General features: G+C 35.8%; 1 protein-coding gene across 2 annotated transcripts in view; it reads right to left on the reverse strand.

Moving 5' to 3' along the window:
* Positions 1-27,991, reverse strand: part of BCKDHB (branched chain keto acid dehydrogenase E1 subunit beta) — a 144,595-nt gene that overhangs the window by 83,805 nt on the left and 32,799 nt on the right. For both annotated transcript variants that reach the window (XM_062571053.1, XM_062571052.1), the window contains exons 7-8: positions 23,502-23,599; positions 19,621-19,731 (exon numbers count right to left, since the gene is read on the reverse strand). In XM_062571053.1, coding sequence (XP_062427037.1) covers positions 19,621-19,731; positions 23,502-23,599 — 209 coding nt within the window. The remainder of the gene's footprint in view (positions 1-19,620; positions 19,732-23,501; positions 23,600-27,991) is intronic.

Here is a 27,991-nt window from a genome sequence, read left to right on the forward strand (position 1 = left end):
AATAAGTTGATACAGTGAACTGCAAATTTTCTTCTGACCTCACATCTGAAAGTTCCAAAAGTAGTAACTGGAGCAAGAGAAAGGGTTCCTACTTTTTAATGAGGCCAATGACAACTAAGTCTCTCATACCTATTTAGAGTCACTGAAGTGTTCAATGCTTGAATATTACTATGTCTTATTTGTTAACTATTTTTTTGCCTGCCAAATCCCCACTAAAGCTTAATAAAGTCCTGAGAAGGGCCATGAAAGGAAGCCACGCACTAAAGAGGTATAATCAGTAAATAACTGTTCTCACATTCTGTGCTTAAAATTTATATCAGCTGAGTCATGATGTAAATAGTGATTGTGATTCTGCAATTTTTCTTTTATACATAAACTTGACTTTTATTATCTATTGCTCTATCATCTGGCAAATGCTATTATTATATTTTGATGCATGTTCCATCAGTCTTACATATCCAACCTAAAACCAATCAAAAATATATTACACTAATATAAGAACTTCTCTCAATGCAGACAGACATTAACAAAGGTTAATAACATGCTCTTTGGTTGGTTGTACTCAACCAAATTCATTCTTCTTTTCCATTAAGTTTAATGGGCTTTGTGCACAAGTGACATGCTAGCTAGAAATACAGTAAGCCAATGAAATTTGATGGGTTGGAGCAGAACAATAAAGTAGTAGCATATAAGAAGTGACTCAAAAATAATCATAAAACTATATGTATTTTTCATTGAAATCAATGTAAATATCTTCAAAAGCATCAGCAAACACCAAATCAAGCCTCACGTTTGTCTGTCTCAAGACAAATGCTTCTTGACACATAATGGAACTACATCTAATTGCTACATGAAATCTCTTAGCAGAAGTGCTAGCCCAAGAATTAAGGTGAAGAATGCTGAATTCATAAGTCTACAATATTCGTATTCATTTAAAAATGTACATAAACTCTTCTTTTTAATAGCCTCTCCTGATAAGCCTAAAAAAATCATGACGCTAACCCGGAAATAACAGCCTTCTTCCATTAATGGAAATGTTTATATCCATTGCACTCATCACCATAGTTTCAAAATGAGTCAGGAGCATGAATGAATATGCTGTGTTTAGCTGACATGCATCTAATTCCTATTTTAGTAAAGGGAGTGTATGTAAGAGAGGGTTTAGAGCAAAGGATAGGTTGAATTCAACTTTGCCATTGACTCAGTCTGGACAAATACCAAATAATCCTCAAGGTTCCACGTCAAGTTCAATTAGAACCGCAGACTAACTTGTTTCTAACTTCATGTTGTCTGCTTCATGCTCTTCAATATCTCCCATATTGTACCGTGGAAGAATCCAATATTCATTGCTATTCCTGCAGTTTCATATCTTCCAGCAACACAAATCAGAATTCAAGTGTAAAAATATGAGTCTTTCAACATTTCTTCTGCCTGACACAGTCTGCTATTTATCAGGGTCACTACATGAGATTCAAATTCAGAGGAGCATTAAGACTTTATAAATATCCCGTATCTATTGAGTGCATACTCCTCAAAGAACTGCTTTGTTTCTCATATCTGAATTCAACATGATACACAAACATTAGCATTTTTCACTTAGATCAACAGCTTAAAAGATTTATTAAACCCTTTATGTGCTTATCAGCTAGAAGACAGCAGTCATCTTTGTAAATGACTGAATAAATAAAAGCCTGTAAATCATTAACTTCAGAATTCTAAATATTGCTGAATAAGGATAATGTCTTTGCTCTCTCCTTTCTGCATATTATATTAGTTACATATCTGAGATAGTGTTTACTGTAAACATGTTGAAGTGTGATGGTCTCAAAGTAATTGTCACACCAAGTTTCTCTGCCTGATTGCTAAGACTGTTCTTACTTTCATTAATAAATGAGGCAGAAACAAAAAGAGGAAGTTGGCTTAAAGAGCACACAAATTGCAAATTAGCCCTTCTGGTCTGAAGCTTTGATTTTGCAGCATCATGCTATTGAACAACAGTCATTCCATGTCAGAAATTAATTCCACTTTCTGCAGAGAACTGGTGTACTTCCTCTGAACATGAGAGGACCAGAGAGAAAAGACTAAACATAGGATCCCTCTAAATACCAAGGAGTTTTGTATATCTCAGTGCTCCGAGGTATCAATGCTTCTTTCATTACTATGAAAGTAGCAATGAAAGTAGCATAGTAATGAAAGAAGCATACCTGCCAAATCTGTCAATACGGTTACAAGCATGTCCTTTCTCTTTCCTAGGAGCAGGAGAGCTGTCACTCTCACTGCATTCCACTGAGACCATTTTAGCCAAATGGCACCAGGGAAACAGGATTCATTCTGAGACCAATAATTAGCAGAGCTCTGAACACTCTCTCCTTTTTCCTACTCCTAGCAGTCTCCATGTTCTCTTACAAAGAAATAAGAAAAACACCGTAGCACAAGCTTTATTAAAACTGGCACAAGCCTTCAAAAATCCCTTTCATGGAAGCCCATCAAGTTACTGTCCAGCAAAAGTATTCTGCTATTTTTTGGTGCTATCTTTTTGCAGAAAGGTTTTCATATGCAGATTTCTAGATCTCTCAAGTATGGTCTATGAGTAAAGTGTAACCGGTTTAGAGACTGTTGCAAAACCATCTTCCTTAGCCTTCATTGTCACCTGCTTTTCTCAAAGGCAAACTGGTAAAGCAGATATTAAACAGCCAGTATGTAGAATTCAGAAAACTAACACTAGCTTGAGGGACTAAGTAGTTTATTATTGTGCCTTGCAGAAAATTAGAGAAAAGATCCAAATCTTTAAAAGCTACTAGAAGCCCAAGCTACGACCAGTGCTTAATAACTTGCTTTTAAATTAGACAACATAGGAAAAAAAGAACAGACTAATGCATATTTTACAAATGGTAAGAGCAAGGCACAAAGCAATTAACTTCTCAAACATCCTAAAATACCTGCGGCAGAAATTTCTCATGACTTGTGACTAAGGAACTTTACTACGGTAAATCATAAACCTTTCTTCTGTACTCCTGCATTCTGAATGGTGCTTAGCTACAAAAACATTGAGCCCACGAGTAGCTTAATTTTAGATTGTTCAAAGTGTTTTCTTTACTTAAAAATCAGCATTTCTACATTACCACAAAATCTTTTATTTCTTCAGAAGTTTGCAGATGTACTCAAGAGTCACAGTATTTTAAAGAAAACATATGGTGAAAGCTTAAACACTTCATCACAACAACAGTTTCCACAGTCAGTACTTTGTTGAATCATCAGCTTGCTCAACAGTTATGCTGGTTCTGACATTAATTTAAGTGGAAAGAAAATAAAGATTAAAACGAAGAACACAGGAGGGAGAAGGGGTTGTGGTTTTCTTTTTTAATGTGACCTTTATTTTGATCTTTTCCTAATACTGAAAAAAGCTTTGATATTTCATTACAAGTTTGACCTCTTTTTATAGTTCGTTAACACATGATGCTTTAAGAAAAACAAATCATCAGCTTATTAAACAATTGGCAATGATAGAAGTCAGAAAAAAATTTAGCTAAATCTGCATTTTGTAATGAACAAATTCCTTCATATTACAAAGTCTATGTCTAAAAAGAAATGTTTTATATATTTAATTTTCCAATAATTCCAAGTAATTTCTCCCTCCTCAAATCTTTACATTTTGCAACATTTCACTTGCATAAGCAAATGTAATATAGTCAAGATATTTAAGCTTTAACCTCAAAAAAACTACAATCAAGTTTAAAACCTAGGCTCATTCATACCCTTTAACATATACATTAACTACTCTATATGTCTTGATTGTCCAGTAAAAAGGATAATTTACACATGACTAGATTTTCTGATAGATACTGTTTTATAGGAAAATAAAATTATATGACTAAATAAAAAAATACTTTTGGCAGCTTATATTATGATTTAAAATCACATTTTCCTCTAGTTAATCCATTATTTAAAACATCATTAATCTGTAAGCCAAAAAAATGATAGCATTAGGAGATTTCCCTAATGTCAACAGAACACTGTATCTAGGTAATTAGAAATTAATTGTTTCCACAGGCTTTTTAAAGAGCAACGTTTGTTTCCATCATATGTGAATATTTTAACACTAACAAATGGAAAACTAAAAATCAACATTGCTGTGTTTAATTATCTGAGCGTTCTTTTTCTTTTCTTATTTAACTCCATTTTCTTCGTTAGGGAAAAGCAGACAAATTAAAGAATTATAAAGAGTATATTTGTAATACTTTAAAATAATACTCTATAATAAAAATAAAGCAGACAGAATTAAAGAAATTGAACCTTCTAAGTGAAGTCTTTCCAGAAAGATATTGAAATAGCTCAACCTTTGCTTTTAGTGGTAAAATAATGAATCAGTTTACTGGCAAATGGTTAATGCAAGCCACTTTCTCTTTAAATTCAAAATAGAGTCCCGTTTTTGATAGGGCCATTTAAGTCCTTTTTCCTTAAGAAAGCTGGAATCTTCCAACCACAGTACTATTATGAATCTTAGTGTCTAGATAACATGTCACTAAGTGTACCACAAATACCAGAGATGATAACAGAGTGTAGATTAGTGGTAACATTTGACCACATGCCGAAAGAGTGGTTTTGCCATTTTGTCATTTACGAATCGAGTAACTTAATAAAACTGGCAGTACTTTTTTTTAAGCTGGATAGAGAAATCATAATGCACACTTTCAGCAAGAGCACTGTACTGTAACCTAGTAGTTATAAAGTACCACTTGCTGTTTTGCTCATTTGGAAAGCTGGTTAGTGTTCTCTAAACAATAACTCTTAAGCTACACAACATTAATCAAAGTACTGTTCCAACTTCGACCAGCAGTGCAGTGTGCCATAAATAAATTGACAATCATTTAAATAGTGTATTTTTAGGCAAGTCTGTAAGTAACTCATGTATAGTTCAATTACAAAATGAGCCACATGTTGATCTTAAATTGATATCAAAAAAAATTTAGTATTTTTCACCACCAGCAAACTCCACTCTTCAGGAAGTTTAGGCCAAACACAAACAAATCCCTTCATAGTATCTAATTTTAAAAAGAGATAAAGATTATTCTGACACTTAATGTGGTTATTTTAGATTGCTTCAGTGATTAAGACATTCCAGTGCTTTACTGATTCAGTCTCTGCATGCTTTTCTTATAAGTTATCTTTCACATTCTACCATCTCTAAATCAAGAGTAAGTGCTTAAAGCTAATGCCTTCCAAAGACTTTTTTTTAACTTTATAGATACAACACTTACCAACGTTTTTAAAAATAAACTTGAAAAACAACAACATAACATTAGAAATGTGCTCACTTAGTTCACAAGCTACAATCCTAATTGATGGCAAATGCATTTAAGACTTGAAGGGTAATCTTATTCATAGAGAACTGGGGAAGGAAGAATGGTCTCAGCGAGACAATATAGAAAATACGATTTTTGTACTAGCCTTTACCAAAATCAAAGAGCACCTAATTTTCCTACAGTTTGCAATGCAGTGAGACTCGTTATCACCTCTTATCTCTCAGCTTTAGGTTGACACTCAGCAGTTCTGAAGAAAATATTATCCTGAATAATTGACGTTAGGCAAATTTATATGAAACTAGATTTTAAGGCTATTAGCCTTAAATATAGACATTGCTATTATATTCATCTTTAATAACATATAGGCAATTGAGCTGGGGAAAAGTTTCAAGCAGAACGGATTAAGATCATAAGGTAAGATCTGCCCCATGAAATTCAGTCCTGTCTTATCCTCAAGATGATATTCTGCACAGTCAGGAGCTTCTTAGCTCTGTAGGGTTAGTTTATAAAACTACTGAATTAAAATTAGCTACAATGTAAAAATAAATTAAAATACCTTGCTAAAATGTAGTACTCTGAACATAAGGTCTAATTCATTTGTCTGATTTTTATTATTTGCTTTTATATTGAAAATGAAGTATTTAAGTTCTGAAATATACAAGTAAGTTGAACTTAATTTAAAAAAATACTTATCAAATGAAACAATTTCAGAATGACAGCAGTAAAAGTTATAAAAAATCAAAAGCAAATTTTTCAAACATGAAAAGCCAAAAATGATTTATTCCAGGAAAAAAAATTCCAATACCATTTTTTTTCTCTGTTAGCACACAATACAGTCATACAACTGTAAAACTTCTACACCTCATTTTAGATTTTTCATAACCTGGGACTTTTTTTCATTTTCATTTATGTACAGAAAATAGTAAAGAATCCACAAAAAAATAGGTAGGTTCTGCTCTATTTCATCTTATTATCAAATGAAAATATTAAACATTATCAATGTCAGGATAGTGCAAGCTACATACAGAGTACAAATAAGCAAATTGCAGGGTTTTCTTACTACTTCAATCCTCATCTGTATAAAAACACAAAAAAGACAAAAAGCAATAGAGTATTTAAGTAATGTATACCTTGAAATATCACACATTTTTGACATGGTAAAGGTCCTAAGGTCTGTCAGAGCCTCCAAAAGGTGCAAAAACAACAACAAAAGAAAAAAATACACAAGCAAATAACTGCCTTCTGTCATAACGAGCCAGTTAGATAATCAAACATTCAAGATTTGATGTATTAATTCCGATCACCAGATTTGCAGCGGAAAATGGTCAAATAACCTGAAAACACAGGACCTTAAATTTTTAAGTTGAGCAGTGCAAAACAGCAAAAGGAGGAATACATTCAAAAATTTCTGGTTGCTAATATATTAACTAAATTCAGGAAGACAGGATCAAGATAAATCAGTACAGCAAGAATCAATTTCTTTAAATAGAATAGAGGTTTGTAAAATTCAAATTGTATCTTACAAACCAAGCCCACTCTTAAAGGATCACGCCCTCATCTTCATTTGAAAAAAACAAACAAGAATCAAGGGTGAGTTTTGATATCCATCATAGTCAGGGCTGGACACTCTTTTTAGGCAGACAGAAGTTCAGAGCAGCTGTGCGCTCAGAATGATATTTGAAGCTATCAGCTCAAAACCTGTAAGGTGACTTGCAGAGAGATATAAAGCTATTATCTACCTATGGCTGTGAAGGTAACATGACAGTCTTGGAAATCCTCCAAAAGACTGTTAAAGGCATAAATATTAGCTACCTTAGCAGCACATTAGATTCTTCAAGTTATTGTCACAATTTCCCATCAGTTGGCTTCATCAGCCACCTCCCGCTCCTTCCTCCTTTCCCCTGCTCTAGTAGATTTTGATGCATACATTTAAAAAATACAGCTATAAGCATATCCTAGTTTTACTGACAACACTAGTTTTCCCTAGGACACAGTATCCTTTGGAATGTGACCTATTTCTACACTTCCTTTCAGTCAGCTAAAAGCTTTCAAAATCCTTATCCTGTACATACTGCTGTTATCACACAGACTTTACTCTTTTGTTGAGAATAGTCTGACAAAGCAGACGTATCCTTGACTTATTGACATGTTTGGAATGAATAGATATTTTCTTAAAAATGCTATCTGAATATGAATATAATATATTCATAAAACACATACTGAACAAATATGCCTAACACATGCACATCAATCTGGATTTATATGAGCAGATCATACTGTTCCAAAGTTATATATTGTATTAACACATGTGCTAGATTAAAACAATGCCTACTGAATTATTTCAATGCATTGCTACAGTATGAGGGAAAAAAAATTGACAAGAAATTTTAATCTTTACATAGTTTTATTAATTGGAGCTAAGCATTCATGGAGAGAGGTCTTCCTCGTTTTATTTTTTTCATACATATCTCATCGATATGTTAACTTTTCTTCAAACTTAAAACTGCTCAGATACTCACAGCCAGAAATTTATGAAATACTACGAGATCCTTGACAATTTCTGGTTAAGATCTAAAATATCAAGTGCTACAGAATGGTCACATTCCTGCGGGGTCAAAGTCTCAGGTTCTGGCATATACTTGGCAAGTCAGCCTTTGCACAGATTAAATATATGCTCAGACACACAAAAAAAAAAAAAAAAAAGGGGGGAGGGGGAAGCCTAGCTCTAGCATTCATATGCAACATGGGAGATATAAGTTCAAGACCTATTCTGAATTTAGATAAGACCTTGATGGAAAGAGGCAGTCAAACTCACGTCCCCAAAAGTTTTGGTAGATGCCATAATGGTTAAGTATCTTAATGACAAACAGAGATCTTACCAAATCAAAGAATATTTTCATTTGGAAATCCTCACAGTCTAGGTAGTACAGTAACAAACAGTTCAGATTGTTTTACTGTAAATTCTTTGACAGTATTCATAAGCTTTCTCTGAAGACAAATACAATGCATTATGCTACTAGTGGATATACATACTATCATGCAATAATTTAGCATTAATTATTACTCCTCTGAAGTAAAGGTTAATAATGCCCATATAATAAGGATTTATAAAACCTAAATTCTAAAAAGCAGTTAAAAATAGTTGGCTCAACTGAGCGATAATGATAGGCTAAATAGCTACAGACTTTTATAGGAAAGAGATACTGCACAGAAGTAATAATTATCTCCACAGAAGAATGCTATTCATATATGATTACCATCTTGGAATTTCATCTCATCTTCCATTAGAGTTCAATCAGCAGCAGTTACAGTGGAAAAAAAATAAAAATACATATTGAAGCTATAAAGCACCTTCTAACTATAGACTAAGCACTACTAGCCATTTACTTGTATAAATGCCTCTGAATTTGAAGTTTGTAATATGGAACATAGGAAAAAGGGAAAACTTTTTATGAGGAATTTATGGACCATATTATCAGCACAATGTTCATCAATATTAATAGAAACTATATGCAAATACCACTCCCTCTTTAATCAAAATTTTTATTAAATTCATTCTTTCTCAAATAGCACTCATCAATACACATACAAAAATCAACAGATTTAAAGATTTTTATATTGCAAGGGAGAAAGAAGAAGAAAACAGAATTCATAGAATCATAGAATCAGTAAGGTTGGAAGAGACCTCTGGAGATCATCTAGTCCAACCTCCCCTCAACAGGGGAGCTGACTCAACAGGGTCACCTAGAGCAGGTTACAAAGGGTTGCATCCAGGTGGGCCTTGAACAGCTGCAGAGAAGGAGACTCCACAACCTCTCTGGGCAACCTGTGCCAGGGCTCCGTCACTCTCACAGGGAAGAAATTCCCCCTCACGGTCAGGCAGAACTTCCTGTGCTTCAGTTTCTGCCCATTGCCTCTTGTCCTGTCACACGGGACAACTGGAAAGAGTTTGTCCCTGTCCCCTTCAGACCCTCCCTTCAGGTACTTATACACATTGATAAGATCCCCCCTCAGTCTTCTCTTCCCCAGGCTAAAGAGAGTATATACATGTAAAGAATTACATATATAAATACTTCAGCTTTGAGGTGCTTCTGAAACAGCCAGTAGCATATTAACAGAATTAAAAGGTTTTCCCTCAAAACTTTCTTGAAATATAGAACTGCAAAGAAATATGAATAGTTTTTCAAACAGTTACCTAAATTCTAAAAATTTTCAAATGACTACTTCCAACTCCAGTTCCAGAGTTCTGCTTCTGTAGGTCAAGCAACAGCCCATGGCACACTAAGAATCCAAAACTATGAAATCAAAAGAACAACCGTATTATGGAAACATGACAAACTTAATTGCTGTAGTGCAAGCAGTACAACTTTAATCACATTTTATAGGTATCAGTTTAGTAAGAAATCCTGCAAGTAATGTGTAAAATGGCACAGGATCAAGAGCAGACAGCCAAGAAATATAAATCTGATCCCCAGATACCTGCATTGCAATTATAAAATTGGAGAGTGAACTTGAAGAATAAAAAGCACATTACACGTGCTGATCTTGATTTTCCTTTATTCACAGTCCAATTAGATGAAGTAAACGTAGAAAAATGGGAACTGCATTTTGGTATAGAGGAATAGGTCTGCAAGCACGTCACCTATTAAATATATAACACCAAGTATCTACTACTGACAGTTATTCAAACACTTTGGTGACAATGGCTGACAAAAACACCATCTGTACATTGAAGAGAAAGCTCTAAAACCACTCTCAATCAAATGGCCGAGAAAAGATTTATAAAGCCACAGTTCAGTTTATAGTGCTTTTATTACTGTCAAGTCAAAGAAAAAAATTCTCAGTATTTATTTGTATATTTGCATTAAAACAGCTACTGCTCAGAGGAAAGTTAGGAAATAAATGCAAGTCTTCAGTGTTATGCATGGCACAAACTTGCCTTCTAACAAATATACTTGCAAAAGTGAAAAACAATAGACAGATACTAATCAAAGTTTTAGTTTTACTTCACAGTCTGGAACTTTAAATAGCACGTTTGATTTGATGCAGGATGAATAAAATACAGTAACTTATACAATCCCTTCAGAGTACTTAATATTGACCTATATTTAACACTTCCAGTAACACATACATTTCAATATAAAAAACCACTACAACCACAGGATTTTAGACAGAATGAGACCAATGAAGTCCCTTGGAGGTGTTCCATTGGCTTTTTAATCAATACCATACCATCCAACAATTCGCAAATAGAAAAATCCACATAGTCTAACCTTTCCAAAGCTTCAAGGCAAGATCTCTGTTAAGTACAATGAAGAGTGGAGGGGAAAAAGGGTTTTGTATAAAATCATAATTTCTGGAAGGGGAAAAAAAGTATGTTTAAACAATTCTGTGGTTTATAAATATATATAAAAAGATCTGGTGTTTATTTCATATACAGCTTATGTTTCAGTTTCTTGAAGAGCACCTTTCATGACAGCTTAGCTTTCTATTAATAACACAGCTGACAAATCAAGTAGTAGGAAATTATTACTAACCTAACATGCGCAGTAACTGACATTCTTTGCTATCATTACATTAATGATGAAAATCTGCCTGCACATGCCACAGTTGGGGAGTAAGCAGAGCATGGTCAAGAGGCAAAGGTTGTCAGCAGCAGTGCACACTGAGAAGCACGTGAATTTCATGCATTCAAGTTTACAGCTAAAGATATAAAGGGGTGAAATTACTTTTAATCTAGATCACTCCTGATCCCAGCTCCTTCATCCATGAAGGAAAGACACAGAAATGCAATGCTGATGGTAGAATGAGTACTGGAATTACATCCAGCTCCTTCTCAAAAAAAAGTCATCACTCAAAGGACAACTAATTCCTTTCCCTTTGAATCACAACCATTGTATCACTCATAATACACTTGAATAAAAATAGCTTTAGTCAGAAATGGGTGAAGATTGCCAAAGTGAACAAGAAGACTCCCAAATTTTTCACTAGCCCGTGAAATTAGACAATGTTTTGAGAATGTATCACAGTCTGTGATTTATAAACCACCTTCATTGTTACATTCCTTAACTAAGTCCCAAAGGCAGCATATACTCTTTAAGTAAGTTTGTGTCAAGTTTCTCAAGGATGAAAATATAGCTATTTATGCTATTCCAGCAGTCAGCTACCTATTGTGACTTGATATGTACTCATTTTCCATCCTCTCTGGCAATAAAGTATAAAGCATTCCACCATGCCTCATGCAAAAGTACAGTACCTGATCTCTATGCATGTACAAACTGTATAATCAATTCCATTTTTCCTGTGAAAGTCTTCGGAAAGATTACAGGTAAGTAATAGGTTGACTGAAAGAAAGTCTAAGTAATATTTAGGAAGACATCTTGAGTGAGGTTCTCAGGAGACTCTCCCAGCAATATAGATACTGACAGCTTTCACTGATATTTTCAAAAAAAACATAGAAACAGAGTTGTTTGTTCCTATGGGACATCAATAAAACTTAATGATTTCTGAAACAGGCTTTTTCTTATTTGCAACACTATTTGTGAAAATCTGAAATGAAGGACATCTGGCAAATATAACAGTTAAATGTACTCTAAGAGAATCTTTAAAGTCAATCCACTGAAAAATGTGGGCGAAGTTACTCTGCAGTTCGAAATGTAAAGAAGGAATGTTACCAGCACTACACATAGAATCTTTTTTGTCGCTTATTAGCATTTTCTCTTCAGCTTTTTGTGAAGAACTCTCTCATATACAGATGCCATTTTTAACAAAAATCAAAGTCCAAAAAACCCTGTCCAAAACTCACTAATCAGCAACATAAGTAGTACAGAAATGTCAGAACCAGGTGGTTTTCATCTGAGAATCCAAAAGAAATACAAGTATGAGATTGCTAAATTACTGTCTGTTGTGTGTAAACCAGCAAATAAATTAGTCAGAGGAATGACAGATGATATTTATGGCACCTGCCTTTAAAATACTCCAGAAGTGACTAAGTACAAATCGGTAACATTAAAAAACTTTTGAAACTTTTATGTTTCGAAACTGCACACTAGCATATTTACAAGCTGTCGGCAATAATCTGAAGCCTTTCAACCTTACAAAAAAAAATACTTTTCGTAACAGATGATAAAAGCATACAATCTTATAAAATCTGTGTGTGCATGTACACACACATATATGGAGAGAATCTTTCTGCAGGTAATAAAAGTAAATTTCAGACGTACTTGCCTTGCCAAAGGCTTGATTCTACCTCAATAAGTGAAAATCTGCAACTGTTATTATCAAAGTGAAATTAGAAATAAAACCTATTGTCTCTCCTTTTAGTGACAGATCTACAAACAAGGACAGCTGCAGGACATTACTGAGATCTTCCATTTCTTTTGGATGCTCAAAGTAAGGGCAATGAAGACTGGGGGAAAAAAATGCCCCCAAAAAGCTTTTAAGAGCCTTGCCCAAGTCAACAACCTCAAATAACTGCCCGTAATCAGGTAGGTATCCCACAGTATGTCACATCACTCTGCAGTGTCATGTAGAGATAGCAACAAGCAAGTGGGCCTGGTGGTACAGCACAGAAGTGCATCATAGAGTCAGCAGGTTAAGACAGCAGTCTAGGCTAATTAGCTTCTCAGCTAAAAGCTTACTGAAAACCTTAATGCATAGTTGATGTGGCCATTTAGGATTCACTAAGCATCCTCAACAAATTATACCCTTCAGAGACTGAGTTCAAGTATGCCTTGAGCACACTTATAATCTGCTAACACTGAATTCACAGCAAAGCATCATGGCCTTGGGGGCAGAAGCTTACGAGCTACTCTTCTTTTAGACGTGGTGATAAAGGCAGGCATATGTTCAAAAGGAGCAAGATCCACATTCGAAGCCCTAGCAGTCCATGACATTTCAAATTCACATCTTCTATCTTCCTGAAATGTGCCCTTGTCAGAGCATAGGATAAACTGGGAGTGTAGCCTGCACATACTCTGTTGAAGTTACTCCCCCGGACAGCCACAAATCAGAGTAAGAGAGAAAACTAGGGAATGAGACCACCATTATAAAAAGGGCACTTCTCTAAAAAAGAAAAGGCCCGGGGTTCCAGGCTCCTCCTCCACAACTATGCATTTTATTAAAAGACTCTTCAAAGCAAAGACATCACAATCTGGCAGATTCATATAATCACACTCTTAATGGGGGCTGCAGTGTTGAAAAGCTAAGGTCATATTAATGTGATGTACAAATACCTTAGCTCAAACCTAAGGATAAAACTAGAAAATAAAATCAAAGGGATATATTAAAAGCCTTCTTTGCCATTGTTGGAAAAAAAAAAAAAAAAAAAAAAAAAGATTTTGAAAAAAGTTTCTCTGCTACAAATACTTCATAAAACTCAGGAAAAAAAAACACTTCTGAAGTTAGTTTTCTAAGCATATGAAAACTCTGATACAAGGTTTAGAAGAGATATCACATCCAGCTTTCATAGGAGTGAGCATATCAAATACATGCACAAAGATTATAATTTTAGCTATTTGAATTTTGCTCTAAATGACAAATTCTCCTTAAATGCTGTATTCATACTAGGTGATACTTGGTGGGAATGGTCCATATCGCAACTTTTGTATCCGTACTACCCAATCCTTGGTGAGAATGGTCCCTGTTGTAACCTTTTGGTGTCTAGAATAATACCGCTGTGTTTGGTGGAATACAAATAAGTAACTAACAAGGTCTTGGAAATCTGTGAGAAAGAACAGCAGTTGGTCACATATAGATTCGGTGGCTTCCGGCCACAGAATAACCATGAGAAGCAGTCAACATGAAGGTCAGAAGTTGAAGAGTAATGAAATAGCGACCCCCAAAGTCAAATGTGGCCCCCAAAATAAGTTTGCACACGTGCACAGCATCACAGCTCGGTTATGCATCCGGGGCGGAGTTGAGCTAAACTCCCTGCACTTGTTGGCCCCATGTATCGGGACTCCTGCCTACCACAAGTAATCATAAATACCAGAATTTTTCCGAAGGAGAGGGAGGCTGCTACACAACAGAGGACCACGTTGCCTCTTTGGGGACGCCTGAAAGGTTTGTGCCTGACGACAATCCTCTCTCATCATGCAGACAATCGGGACAAGCATTGGCGTGGTCCTTCTCGAGATTACCATCGGGTCGGTCTGTTTGTATTTATTAATACACTGCTTGCTACTGAAGAGAGAGAGAGAGAGAGCGAGCGAGCGCGAGCACGAGTGCATGCTGGCTTGCCAAACTGAATGTTTGGCCCCCGGGAATCTAACTAGAACAAATGCATAGACAACTAAGGAATACATCATATTTTCCACCTCACTGTCCACTCATCTAACCCACACTTCCTGAGCTTATCTAGGAGGATGTTAGGGGAGACAACATCAAAAGCCTTGCTGAAGTCAAGGTACACAACGTCCACTGCTCTCCCCTCATCTACCCACAGTCACTCCATCGGAGAAGGCTGTCAGATTGATTAAGCAGGATTTCCCCTTGGTGAATCCATGGTGGCTACTCCTGATCACCTTCTTTTCCCCCATATCCCTGGAGATGACATCCAGAATGAGCTGGATGCTCCACCTTACCAGGGATGGAGATGAGGCTGACTGGCCTGTAGTTTCCTGGGTCCTCCTTCTTGCCCTTTTTTGAAGACTGGAGTGACACTGGCTTCCTTCCAGTCTTCAGGCACCTCTCCAGTTCTCCAGGACCTTTCAAAGATGATGGAGAGCGGCTTGGCAATAGTATCTGCCAGCTCCCTCAGTACCCATGGGTGGATCCCACAAGGGCCCATGGATTTGTGGATGTCTAGCCTGCCCAGAAGGTCTCTAATCCTATCCTCCTCAACCAAAGGAAAGTCTTCCCTTCTCCAGACTTTCTCCCTTACATCCAGGCTGCAGGATTCCTGATGGCTGCCCTTAGCAGTGAAGACTGAAGCAAAGAAGGCATTCAGTAATTCTGCCTTCTCTGTATCCCTTGTCACCAGGGCCCCTGCCCCATTCAGTAGTGGGCCCACATTCTCCCTAGTCCTCCTCTTGCTGCTGATGTATTTGAAGAAGCCCTTCCTGTTGTCCTTGACATCCCTTGCCAGACTCAATTCCAGCTGGGCCTTAGCCTTCCTCACAGCATCTCTGCATACTCTGACTGCATTCTTGTAATTCTCCCAAGTAGCCCGCCCACTCTTCCACATTCTGTGTACTTTCTTCTTCTGTCTGAATTTGGCCAGGAGCTCCTTGCTCACCCATGCAGCTCTCCTGCCCCTTTTGCTGCACTTCTTACTCACAGGGATGCACCGCTCTTGAGCTTGGAGGAAGGGCTGTTTGAATACAAGTTAGCTCTCCTGGACCCCCCTTCCTTCTAGGACCTTAACCCATGGGATTCCTCCAATTAGGTCTCTGAAGAGCCCAGAGTCCCCTCTCCTGAAGTCCAGGGTTGCAATCCTGCTTGTTGCCTCAGTTCTTTCCTGGATCCTGACCTCCACCATCTCATGGTCACTGCAGCCAAGGCTGCCCCCAACCTTCACATCTCTAACCAGTGTCTCTCTGTTGGTAAGGACAAGGTCCAGCAGGATACCCTTCCTTGTAGGCTCCTCCACCACTTGTGACAAGAAGTTATCATCAATGCATTGCAGGAGCCTCCTGGATTGTTTGTGCCTTGCTGTGTAGTCCCTCCAGCAGATGTCATGGTGGCTGAAGTCCCCCAGGAGAACCAGGGCCTGTTATCGTGAGGCTACGTCCAGCTGTCTATAGAAGGCGATATGTAATAATGTAGAGAACTAACAGAAATTTTAAGGTTAGTATGAATTACATAGGAATAGAAATGTGTGTGCATGCACACAGCAACTGAAAGCAGCAGCAGCACAAGGATTAAAAAAATAGCTTGTACTGGTAACAGACCACCATTCCCAGCAGTAAAATTGAGGAATGCTTTTTTATGACAAAACCAAAAGTCCTGCTCTGAGAAGACCACAGCACAGGCTGCTTAAACTGTTCTTTCAGTGAAATACTTTAGAAAAAGAGGGAAAAAATAGTTTAAAAATGATTAATACAATTGTCTAAAAGGGATAGTAATGTGTTTATTAGAAATAAAATAGTGCATAAAAGTACCAGCTACTGCCAAAGTTTCTCTATTGATGACTAAAATTTAACATATTTCATTTTTTAGAAAGTACATCCAAGTAATGTGTTTTACCTGACCAAGAGCAAACCACATACTGAGCAATGACAGAATGACAAAAGGCACATGTACAGAATAAGTTACTTTAAAAACCCATACCATCAGATAGAGGTGTGATTGATCTGCTCTACTTATATATATATTCAAACAGTGTCCCTTAGCTGTAAATATGATATAGTACTGCTGTACTGCAGACAGGGAAGGAATTTGCTTCACATGCTTTTCTCAGACCCAAGGTTATTCTCATCCCTGCAGTCACGTTAACTCAGTACGTTACAGTCACTAGGCAGGAGTTAACTCAGCTGCAGACCTCCCTCGAGGTCCAGAGAGGGTTTTGGTTAGCAGCACAACATGAGCTAATGTATAGCGCGATTGAATTAGGACACGAGGAGATGTCTACCAAGCTTCTGTGGCGCTGCGGAACCACTACTTTAAGCGCACTAGCCACACCAGTGGGAAAGAGCCCTCTGCTCACCTGTACACAACTAGAGCGAGCTTAAAATAAGGGAGCTGCTACTGTAACGCCAGGGACAAACCTTTGGCTCTGCGTTGTTTATGGTACTAACAATGAGCGTAAAGACCAAAGCAGCAACGAAGTTGGAAAGGCTCTTGTAGTCCGGAGTGTGTCGACCATGTTTACCACACCAAAGGATGTTCAGCAGCATTTATACTGCTAGACACTGGTTAGCAGCTATTCTTTCACAGTTCTACAGTAGCTCGATAAAAAAGGGTTTCATATAAGAGACTTCAGAATAATTGTCATGAGGTAGTTATAACAAGGGCCCATCTATAAAAGTGCACCAAAGTAGTGATACTAGCATTTATTTTTGCAGAATCTAAGTCTATTCATGTTTTTATAAAGCATTCATTAAAAATAAAAAATTAATGCAAGCACTATAAATAATACACAGATCGCTAATTCAGAAGCAACACAAAAGATTTTAAAAAAAAATCCAAATGTAATGTTTCTTTTTAATGAGCTCTGATTTTTTTTTCCCCCCAATTGGTACTTTTACAAATTGTATCTTGGGATTCTTTTTTTCCAGCTCTGATACATGCTTAATAGCAGAAAAATAAGGCAAATTTAACATTTGTTATGCATTTCTAATCAGTTTTGTGGTTGATAACAAATTATCTGTGTGAAAACACTCAGTTGTGTGCTATCCTATTCTCCGAAGTGCAGCAACTGAGTCTTTCAGCTTTCATTCTGAAAGGATTCAGCAACTTATTCAAAGGGCTCCAACTACAATAGTAGCAACTACTCTTTTGAGATTCCCAGTTTTATCCACGAGTACTATTATATTTCGACAATGTAATACTTTCTTTTTTTAAAAAAAGGCAAAAGACAAAAAACTAAGTCCATTCAGTAATCAGGTAATTTCACTTTTGAGCTGACATATAAATATATATATATAAGAAATATAACTATATATGTGTGTATATATATACACATATATATATATTGCATATTCATGTATAAACACATACACACACATATATACATGTATACACACACACTAAAGCTAAGACTGAATATCTCTTAAAGCAGCAGATAAATTTTAACCAGGCTGAAGACTTTTGCTAAATTAGTAAGATGATGGGGAGAACAGGGAGAGAGAAATAAGCTGGAGAAGAAGGAAAGATAAGGTCTTAAATTCTTAGATTAGAAGCCCAGAGTAATAATGAAGTTGTCAAATGACATAGCTTTTCCCTCCAAAATAAATACAAAATTGTGCTTTCTTAGCTCGGGCTATCAAAAATTACCAAACTCTATCAAAAAGAAAATGGTCTTATCAGAATCATTTCTACATTGGTAGAGATTTCCACAGTAATGTTTCATCCTGAATTCGCAAACACTGTTTTTAGACAATCAGCTTTGAGAATCTATATTGCTCAGGACAAATGAGGAAATACGTAATTCTGAAGACTTTAATGTAAAAATTCCCTTTAAAGCTCTGGAAATTGTTCTCTACACTCCTCATACTAGAAGATTTAACAGGACAGTATGGGAACATGCACTTTTCTGATGACAAAGGCATTAAAAAAAGAGAGAGAAGTTCTGAACGTGTTACCTGAAAAGTTCTCTTAAATATCCAAAAACCCATTTGAAAATTTATCAGTTCTGTAATGCTTGAGTGATTTTGATGGGAAGTTTAATTTTATCATCTAGTTCTTCAGAATTTATTTTACCACTGAAAAATAAGTAGAACAGCACTATCTTTTGCTTTCCAGTTTCTATGCAAGTGCAATACAAATTTTAAAGAAAACAGATTTGAACCTTCTACACACCATGAGTCATTTTCTAAATAAAATACTACTCTTCACTGTGAAGAAAAGTCACTGATACTGAAGAATCTAAAGCTTTCAGCATTTCAGCAAAGCAAAATACATTTCTGAAGACTTCTGGAAAGGTTTCCCCTCCCACTTCCCTTAAGGTCCTCCAAGCAGCTCTTAGCTTGCTGAAAATAAAGCAGCTCAAGCAAAAAAAGCCTGGGGGCTGAGGTATCCTTAACTACAACAATTGCTTCCCTTGGTTTCTCAAAACATGATGATTCTAATTCCAGTTCACCTCCCACTGCTTTGATTTTGCAAAGAATTTTGTTCAAAGACTCCCATATAGCAGACAACTAATTCACAGTACCTATGAATTTCAGATTGGACAGTTTCAGAATAATAAATACTGCCTTTCTTCCCCAGCCCCAGAATTCATATACCTTACATCGAAACATATCTTTCAAGAAATAGGGATAAACAAAACCAAGGTGCATTATCATGTTCTAAAACAAAGACAGAACTTTTGGTGTAAAAGAGAGGAAAAAAAAGATAAATATTTATCTGATTTTTTCAGACCCAGTGATGACACAATTGATGGAAAGAGACAGAAATTGCAATAAAGCAGTTGAAGCACAAGTCAGATTAAATCCTGCTATCTGCTTCAATGCAAAGGACATACATTTCACTATTATTTTGAGTTCTGAAACATAATTCTGTCTTAATGCTAAAGCAAATGTTTGTTCCATGTAAGGCATACTTACTCTTCTTATGCAATATAGAATAAAAATTTAAGCTCTCCATACTTACAAAGAACAGTCCTTTTTTTTTTTTTTTTTTTTTTTTTTATTTAAAAAGCACCTTTTGCACTTACCTTGCAAACAGTCTCTGCATCCCAAGGTAAGATGGTCCTCAGATCAATAACTTCGCAGGATACACCAAGTTTTTCTTGAGCCATTGTTGCTACCTCTTTGATCACATGTACCTGAAAAGGCAATGTATTACTACCAAGTAAATATCTAGTTTCTGTTTAAGATGTTTTAAATTATGCATACTCAAGACAAGCAGCGATTTAACATATCTGAATCATTTGCAGAAAGCTTGTTACTCATTCATCTGGTAAGTATGTATTACTCAGTTCATTCTTCTTATTTACCACTTAAATTATTTTTAGTAGTTTAGCACAGTTTTCAAGAACAAGCTGCAATTAAAGATCAACTGAAAACAAAACTTTTACTTTCCAGAAAAGTATCTTTCAGTGAACAGCATCCAGCCTCACTATTTTAATACCTGTTACCAGTTTGGGTTTAGGGGACAGGGTTTTTTCAGGACTAACTAAACAAAGACCCAAAAATCAGAAAAATAGTCCTAGTAAGTGCATTTACCACAAGTTACAGAAAATGAAATACATCATTACCAGGTGATCATCTCCTCTTTAAAGTGCTATCTTGTTAATAGATTAGTGAAGATAGGAAGTATGACGTAAACTACTTCCAGTCCTGAGCCCCACAACCAAAGCATATTGGTGCTAGTATGCCAACATGACCCTTTACCGGTCTTCCAACAGAATACAAGCATTACAAATACCACATTATCTGATTACTGTAATTAACATTTAGTAAACATTTTTTAAAAAACATTCCCCTCTGGGAAGAGGCTTGCACTGATTGAGAATACATGTTATTCGTTATTCACTCAAGCGATCTATTTAGCAGCATACATAAGTGCTTCTTAACATAGTTGTAAAACAATCTACTTCTATTAGCACCCTTATCATGAGGCACGTTTTGGTACAACCAGAAAAGAAAGCCATAGTATATGCACTCAAAACTGCATCTTGACATTGTTACACAGCTTCTTAAGCAAAACTATTTATTGTAATCGTACTTTTTCAAAATATAAATATACACATAGGTATTAGTGCACACATGCTCCAACACTGAAAATAACCACTGTTAAAACAAGAACTCCATGGATAGCCTCCAAAAATACTATCTGGTTGACAACAGAATTTAATAGTATAGACATGCTCAGACTGTGGCAATTGCCTGAGGCTGAAAGCACAGTTCTTGACACTGTTTAGTTTACTACAGATGCAAACACGGCAGTCACAAATCAGAAGGCAATTTGCCATCTTTGGAACATAGCTGGATGTTACAAATAAAGTCAGTGCTATTCCCATCTGCTAAGTCCACGGAGCTCTATTTCTACCAAGTTCACTGCAAATTCAGTTAATAAAGTCTTCAATAACTGGAACTGACAGCTGTCAAAAACAGCACGGAAATTGTCAAGCTTACGCTTCTTTGGACAATTTCTAATATCACTAGGGCATTTCCCACTTCTTAAGAAATTACTGAAAAGTAAGTCCAACTGCAAAGAAATTTGTCATGTGCAATGAAATTTCCAGCTTATTTTTCTCTAGCATTTAAAAAACACGTACTCAGAATACAGTGTCCTTTCATGGTCATTTAGAATACCATTCTCTACTAAATCAAATGGCCATTTAGATTTTGATTGTATCGCTGATAGTAATCTCTGCACATTATTCTAAAAGCCCAATTGCCATCTAACTAGTATCGATTGGAGTTTGACAAGGAGAGGTGCTTAGGTCCTGATGAGACTTGTGCTGCTCTCAGAAGCCTGAAGAAGTTGCAGCTAACCAAGAAACTTGGTTATTTGCAGCTAACCAAGAAACAACTTACTTAGCTTGCTGCTAACCAAGAATCATTCGAAGTCCAACACCAGCAACAGACATGAGCAGGCAGCTATAGCAAGAGTAGCGTATCAGTATTCTATATTTGGAAGAGAAGCCATGAAGCAGCAGTGTATTCCGCTGGCCAAAAATGAGCATCAGTCTATTCCTTACTTTTTCCAGCCTACTTATTTCTTAAACTTTTATTATCTCTACTGCTTATACAGGTTCTATATTTAATACTTTAACACTTGTGTCTCCTGTTTATTAAGGAGGTAAACTTGATTTAAAATTTTAATGCCAGTATGATCTCAGTATTAAGGGAAGCCTTTAAAAGGTTTACAGTATATGTAAGGAACATATTAAATTCCACACAGAATAAAAACTTATGCTGAAACAAAATGAGTAAGGATTTAAACATCAATTTATGCAACTCAAATAAGAACTAAACATCAAAGTACTGTTTTAAAAGATAAATCAATACAAGTATAATAATAATAAAATCTTGTAGTGTTTTCCTTTAAACTTCTACTGAATCAGTGGCTGTAATAAGAGGTAAGGCTAGGAGTCTTCACCAAGACACATGGGAAGGATGTTTTTGCAGTTTCTCTGATGTATAAGTAAGAATGTTTACCTAGTAACAGAGTGTAAGGATTAATGTTTGTAAAACTGAGCACAAGATTGACGCATTACTGGAGAGGAGCTAAAAATCTTTACCATCCCTCTTTAGGGCCACTCAGGAAAGCAAGAGTCAGGCAACCTCACAGGAACAGCAGCTGCCAAGCCCTAGTATCCAAAAAAATCACATGAGAAGTAGCCACTGAGTGTATGCAATCACTCTGTCTACTGGCAATAAATTTAGGATTTGTTGGAGCTACTGCACATATACATATCAAATGCACAGTGGCTGCAAACGTCCTCAGCACGAAGTCACTGAACATATTTGATCTGCAAATGCTAAGCAAGTCGGACAATATCCACAACACAGTGGAGTTGCTGTGTATGCGCTAAGAATGTGTGTATTTGCACTGAGATATGTGCAACAGCTCTGGTGTAAACCACCTCAGTACCCATCCCACAAGAATGTGTGACTCAAAGGCCCTAAACACATTCTCTCATGCTGCACAACACAATCACACCACAGGTTTGGTCAACCTCAAATTCAGACTAGGGCTGCATCTGCCTCCTTATACTTCACATCAAAAGAACTGCCTGTCTTAACAGTTGGCCTACATTTTCCAAGCTCCAAAACACTTTTTTTTTCTGAAAGATGTCACTCCCAAGTCCTCTCAGCACTATTACACACTCTGCAAACATGATAGTACTCTAATCTCCACAGTCAGCTTCCAAATTATTGTTGTAACTGACCTTTAAAGTGTAACACCTTTAGCATTTATTTCTCATTTTAGTTTTTAGGACTATCATGAGCACTAAAATTTTATCCAAATGAAGCAGGAATTATTCAGGATAAATTTGCACTTTTTTTTATCTAGTTCTTCGATATTTCTACATTTGAATTTGGGGGTAATCATATTCTTGAACAGCTTTGCAAAGTAATTATTAGAGTAAAAACTGCATTGATCACTATTCGTATTAAGAGTCTGAAATCATCTGTCTACATTTTATGCATATTTTAACTCTCCAGTGGAAAAAACAACCCTAAACCCATCGCATCTTTTTATAAATCATGTAGTAAATAAATATGTACTTTTCTTTCAGCATATTACTTTGATCTGCTTTTCCCATTGCCTTCCTCAGAGTCACATCCCACTGCTACATTCTTAAATACATAACCTTTATAATTACAGATAAATCATTAACCTCCTACAGAGATACCTCTTCTACATTTCCATGGCTCCAACCAAAAATGCTAATACCTTGCACACTAAAAAGCATGCTTCATATAAGTAACACTTATTCAAGCGAATAGTGATTGAAGGGGCATGAGGTTCATTATGTGGAGTTTCACACTGAATGCAACACTTTTAAAACACCTTTAAAGTATATGTCCAGGGCACCTAGGCTTTGATGGATGACAAATAGCTTATAAAAGCCTTACTGACCTGAGTCCCCCAAGCAACCAGTGTCACATCACTGCCTGTCTGCAGCACCTCAGCTTGAGACAGTGGAATGTTATAAGGCTCCACAGGGACTTGTTCCACTGAATAAACAGAAAGAAATAAAGAAAGAGAAAAATAAACATTAGTTTCCTTTACTATTTAATAATACCCTGGAAAAATATATAGCTAAAAAAAATCAGTGTTAGTACAATTTAAAACAACAGATCAAAATCAAACCAAATATCCTTTTATTTTCAAAGATTTAGCTGTAAGTAAAAATATTTTTATTACACTATATAGAACCCATTCAATGTCATTTATCACATGTCGTACAATAAGAATGTATATGTACAATTAGAACAGTAATAAGACCTAGTGTTCCCCCAAGTCAAAAATATCGGCATCAGATCTGGAGATAGTCTCTTGCTACACTTGATAAAAAAATCATACAAATCATCTTATCATCTAATTCTAATAAGCATCAGAGCCATTCATACTTAGAGGAAAAGGAAAAAAACTGTCAGCATTCTCCTGATATCTGCTCAGAATGGTGCTCTACATTTATATGTCAAAAGGATAGGAGAAAGTTTTCAGAAGCTACACAAACACTGCCTCCAGAAAGCTGACTGTAATAACTTCAAGCGACTCAAAATATTTTGCTTTGAAAAAACATTTTTTTTTATTCACCAAAAATATTACCATTAGAGAAAGATGACAAAAATTAAATATCTCGTCTTCTCTAAAATTTTTAAGGTGATTCCAGTCTATTTAGGATCCATTTAATAGTTTTTAGGTGGAAACATCTTAGGTCATTTGGGCTAGTTTTGAACCAACGCTCCAAAGCTGAAATGCTATACATTGACTGTTTTAATGACTAAAGCACTGATAAAATACATCCATATACCATATTTTAATGTCATATCTATCATATTTTAAAATAAATATTTTATTTGAACTTAAAGGTAAACTCATCTATGCACGGACAAATCAAATATTTTTACTAAAATAAAAAATTCCAGTAGTAAGAAATTAGCATTTTCTAAATATACAATATTGATTATTATAGAGAAGGTACCAAAGGTTCCAAAAATAGTTATTTAGTTCCTGCAGAACAAAATTGCTTCTTGATTAAGAACCATACGGAGTGATATCTATGGGACAAGTCAAGCTTTTAGTATTTTAACTTCATTAATATGGCAGACCCAATACAGATAGAAAGGTTTTTCTTACTTGGGGGGTTTACATATTATGAACATAACTTTAAATTTTAATAAATCAAATGGCAAATCATTTTCTAAATTACAATTGACAAAAGTTATTGCCAGTCAAAATACACAAATACTACACATTTCACAGAATGGTTGAGAATAGAAGGGACCTCTAGAGACCAGCAGGGAGGTTGGACTAGCTGAAGCAAGATCACGTAGAGTAGGTTGCTCAGGACACACTCCAGATTGGTTTTGATTATCTCCAAGATGGAGATTTCACAAGCTCTCTGGGCAACCTGGTCCACTGTTTGACAACTCTCACAGCAGAACTTTTTACTTATGTTTGTTTATGTCAGACACACCTCAGAGAGAAGAAACAAATCATTCTTACTCAAGACAGAACAGGAACTTTTCTTCAGTGTAATTCATAATTCAAGAACACATGCCCGTTCAGTCAAGGAAATCAAATACCTTTGCCAACATTTTTTTTTTTTTTAATGTATTGTTTTCAGTACCGTCCTGTAACAATTTCTTTGAATGACAAAGGGTTAAAGGAAAAACGAAGTGGGGAAATAAGAGGGAAAGCACACACAGCCAGCCCTTGCTCACATCATCATTAGCACACCACACGTTACTGGCTGACAGTAAAGCAGACCAGGCTTGTCTAGATTTTGCACATAATAAAACCCTCAGACTGAAGACAGACAAGATATTGAAAGATAATAAAGACAATAACTATAGTATTTGCATTGCGTAACTGTCTTTCATGGGATCATCATCATGTGAAGCCTGGAGAACAAGGACCTTATAAAGATACCACAGGCTCTTCAAGTGAAAACCTAGGCAGCTTATATGATGACTTAGAAGTGACAGTCAGATGCTACCAGTGGAAGAACTGGAAAATGCATATGAAACGAGCTGTTTCTTCATATAGTGGTTTTACAGATTTACAGAAATTAAATAAGATACAATTACACAAGTTTGTTGTTTTCTTTTTACAGCTAAAGCATTCTACAACAAAATATCTGTTGGATGAGCTCACCTAGAATTCCTGACATTTTTAAATGCATAGTTCAGCTTACCAGAAAACTTAAGGGAAGTCCAGATTTGACAAGATTTTATTTAAATGTCTTTGCAAAATTTACCCCTTCCACTAGCAATAATGAAAAATAGCATCTGAAATTTTTCTATGCATTCACTTCCATAATAATTAACCAAACCAGAACAAAGATGTTTATACACAAAGCAACCTTTCATCTATTAATAAATATATCAATAAAATATTGTAAAAACAAACATTTCAAACACAGATTTCAAATAAAGCAATTAAAAAATTGTAATTATCAAAAAAGCCATCACAAATTAAACTTAAAAGAGGCTGCACCATCTGTTGCTTTTTCCGAAAGAGCTGTCTGAACACTGAGAAGAAAACATATGTTTTTTCATCTTACCTGTCTTGTCTCTATAACAACCACTGATGCAAGTCATATTTATTTCTACCCCACCAATGTCATATATAGTACAATTAAATGAAACTGAAAAGGTCAAAAAACACCAGACTAGGTTCTCCACAAGATGTCTAAACCTGATAATGTCAAGGTGACTCATCTTCTCCTTTGATTCATAATCATTACGTACTCTTGACACTGCACAGGCTGTTAACTACTTTTTAAAAACCAAAGCCTTTTTTTCCATATAGGTATTTTCTAAGCATCTTTGACATTTAGGAGGATGTCACCATGGCACATTCAATAAAATAATAATCTCAGAAGTTTACCAGAAACAATTTTATCTTTTTATATAAAAACATAAATATATGTATATAAACTATATAGCTAGAAACACTAGAATTTTGCTCAGAAAGGCTTGCATCTCTTTGCTGCTTTTCAGTTTTATACAGCAAGATAATATTTCCTTGGAGAGTAAATAGTTATACAAAAGTCTCCACTACACATACTCAAAGCACCACAATATAACAGTAGTGACCTCTAAATACAATCACAGCTAAGTAGAACATAACCTACAAAAAGATTTGAAGTAAATGTTTTTTTTTTTAATTCTGAATCTTTTATGGAATCCTTTACCTGTAAATCTGAAATAAATCAGTTCCAAGTACACCAGATACACTTCTGAAGAGATGCTAATATATTCTTGATTTTGTATGTGTCTTTATGCAAAAAGGTTAAGGCACATATATAAAGTAAGTAATACAGAAATCCTCCTGAAAGTACTCAAAAGAAAAGCTAATTGTTTTTATCTGTCTAGGGAACCAGTCTAGCAGCATTGCTAGACGGGCAAAGATCCCCCACTCCAGTTTTGAAAGGAAAGGAGCTATGCAAGAGGAGAAAATTATTTCCAGCTCCCTACATGAACAATCAAGATACTCATGGTACTGCTGTAACCATTCAAGCAAGCAGCCAGAGAGCAAGCGTTAGCCCTCCAAAGAGCCCAGGCCCATTAAAGAACAGCAAGTCCTCAGCTAAACAAATTGGTAGTAACAGGGCAGACCAGGCAGGAAAAGCTGGCAGCCATCCCCAGTGCCTTGGCCACAGAGGCAGCACCATAACTATTTGAGAGTAGAGGAAAAAATAAGTAATTAGTAGCAACAAATACTCATCTTGAGAAGCATATTTCTTTTTTCTTCCAGTTCCTTCCTAATGCACATTTTGTAGCACCCAAACAAGAAAAAGTGAAGAAAAAGTGAAAGGATGCAGAAATTACAGTAGGCACTTTAGAAATGGGTTCTGAGATTCTTTAAGCTATTCAGACCAAAACTTGCTTAAAACTTAGGACCAAGTTCCAAATTCAGCTGTAGCTTCTCAGCTAGAGGAAACATCAAGATGAAGCATCTGCATTTGGCCATGACAGCACACACTCTTCTTGAACTAGCCACGTTGACAGCCTTCAGATCTGGTTTTGGCTTTATGGGTTTTTAATACCTTTAAATATAAATGTATTAAATATGTATTAAAATGTATTTACATATGTAATACATATGTAAATATAATATCAATAAGTAATGGTTAAAGATTACATTATATATAATTCAGATATAGTTTACTTATGTTTTATTTATATACATATAAGCTGTGTATACACATACATGTCTATATGGACATTTTTCAGATTAGTTGCACATCAGTCCTAATGCTGAATACATTTCTCAACTGTATTTCATTCACACAAAATATTCAGTTTATCTTTTGCAATTTTTTAAACTTACTATCAACAGAAACTCAGCATAAATTTAAGATCTTAGCTGTAATTCTCTTCTCATGTTCACTC

Source organism: Rhea pennata, chromosome 3, assembly GCF_028389875.1.
Source record: "Rhea pennata isolate bPtePen1 chromosome 3, bPtePen1.pri, whole genome shotgun sequence".
Lineage (NCBI taxonomy): Eukaryota > Metazoa > Chordata > Aves > Rheiformes > Rheidae > Rhea > Rhea pennata.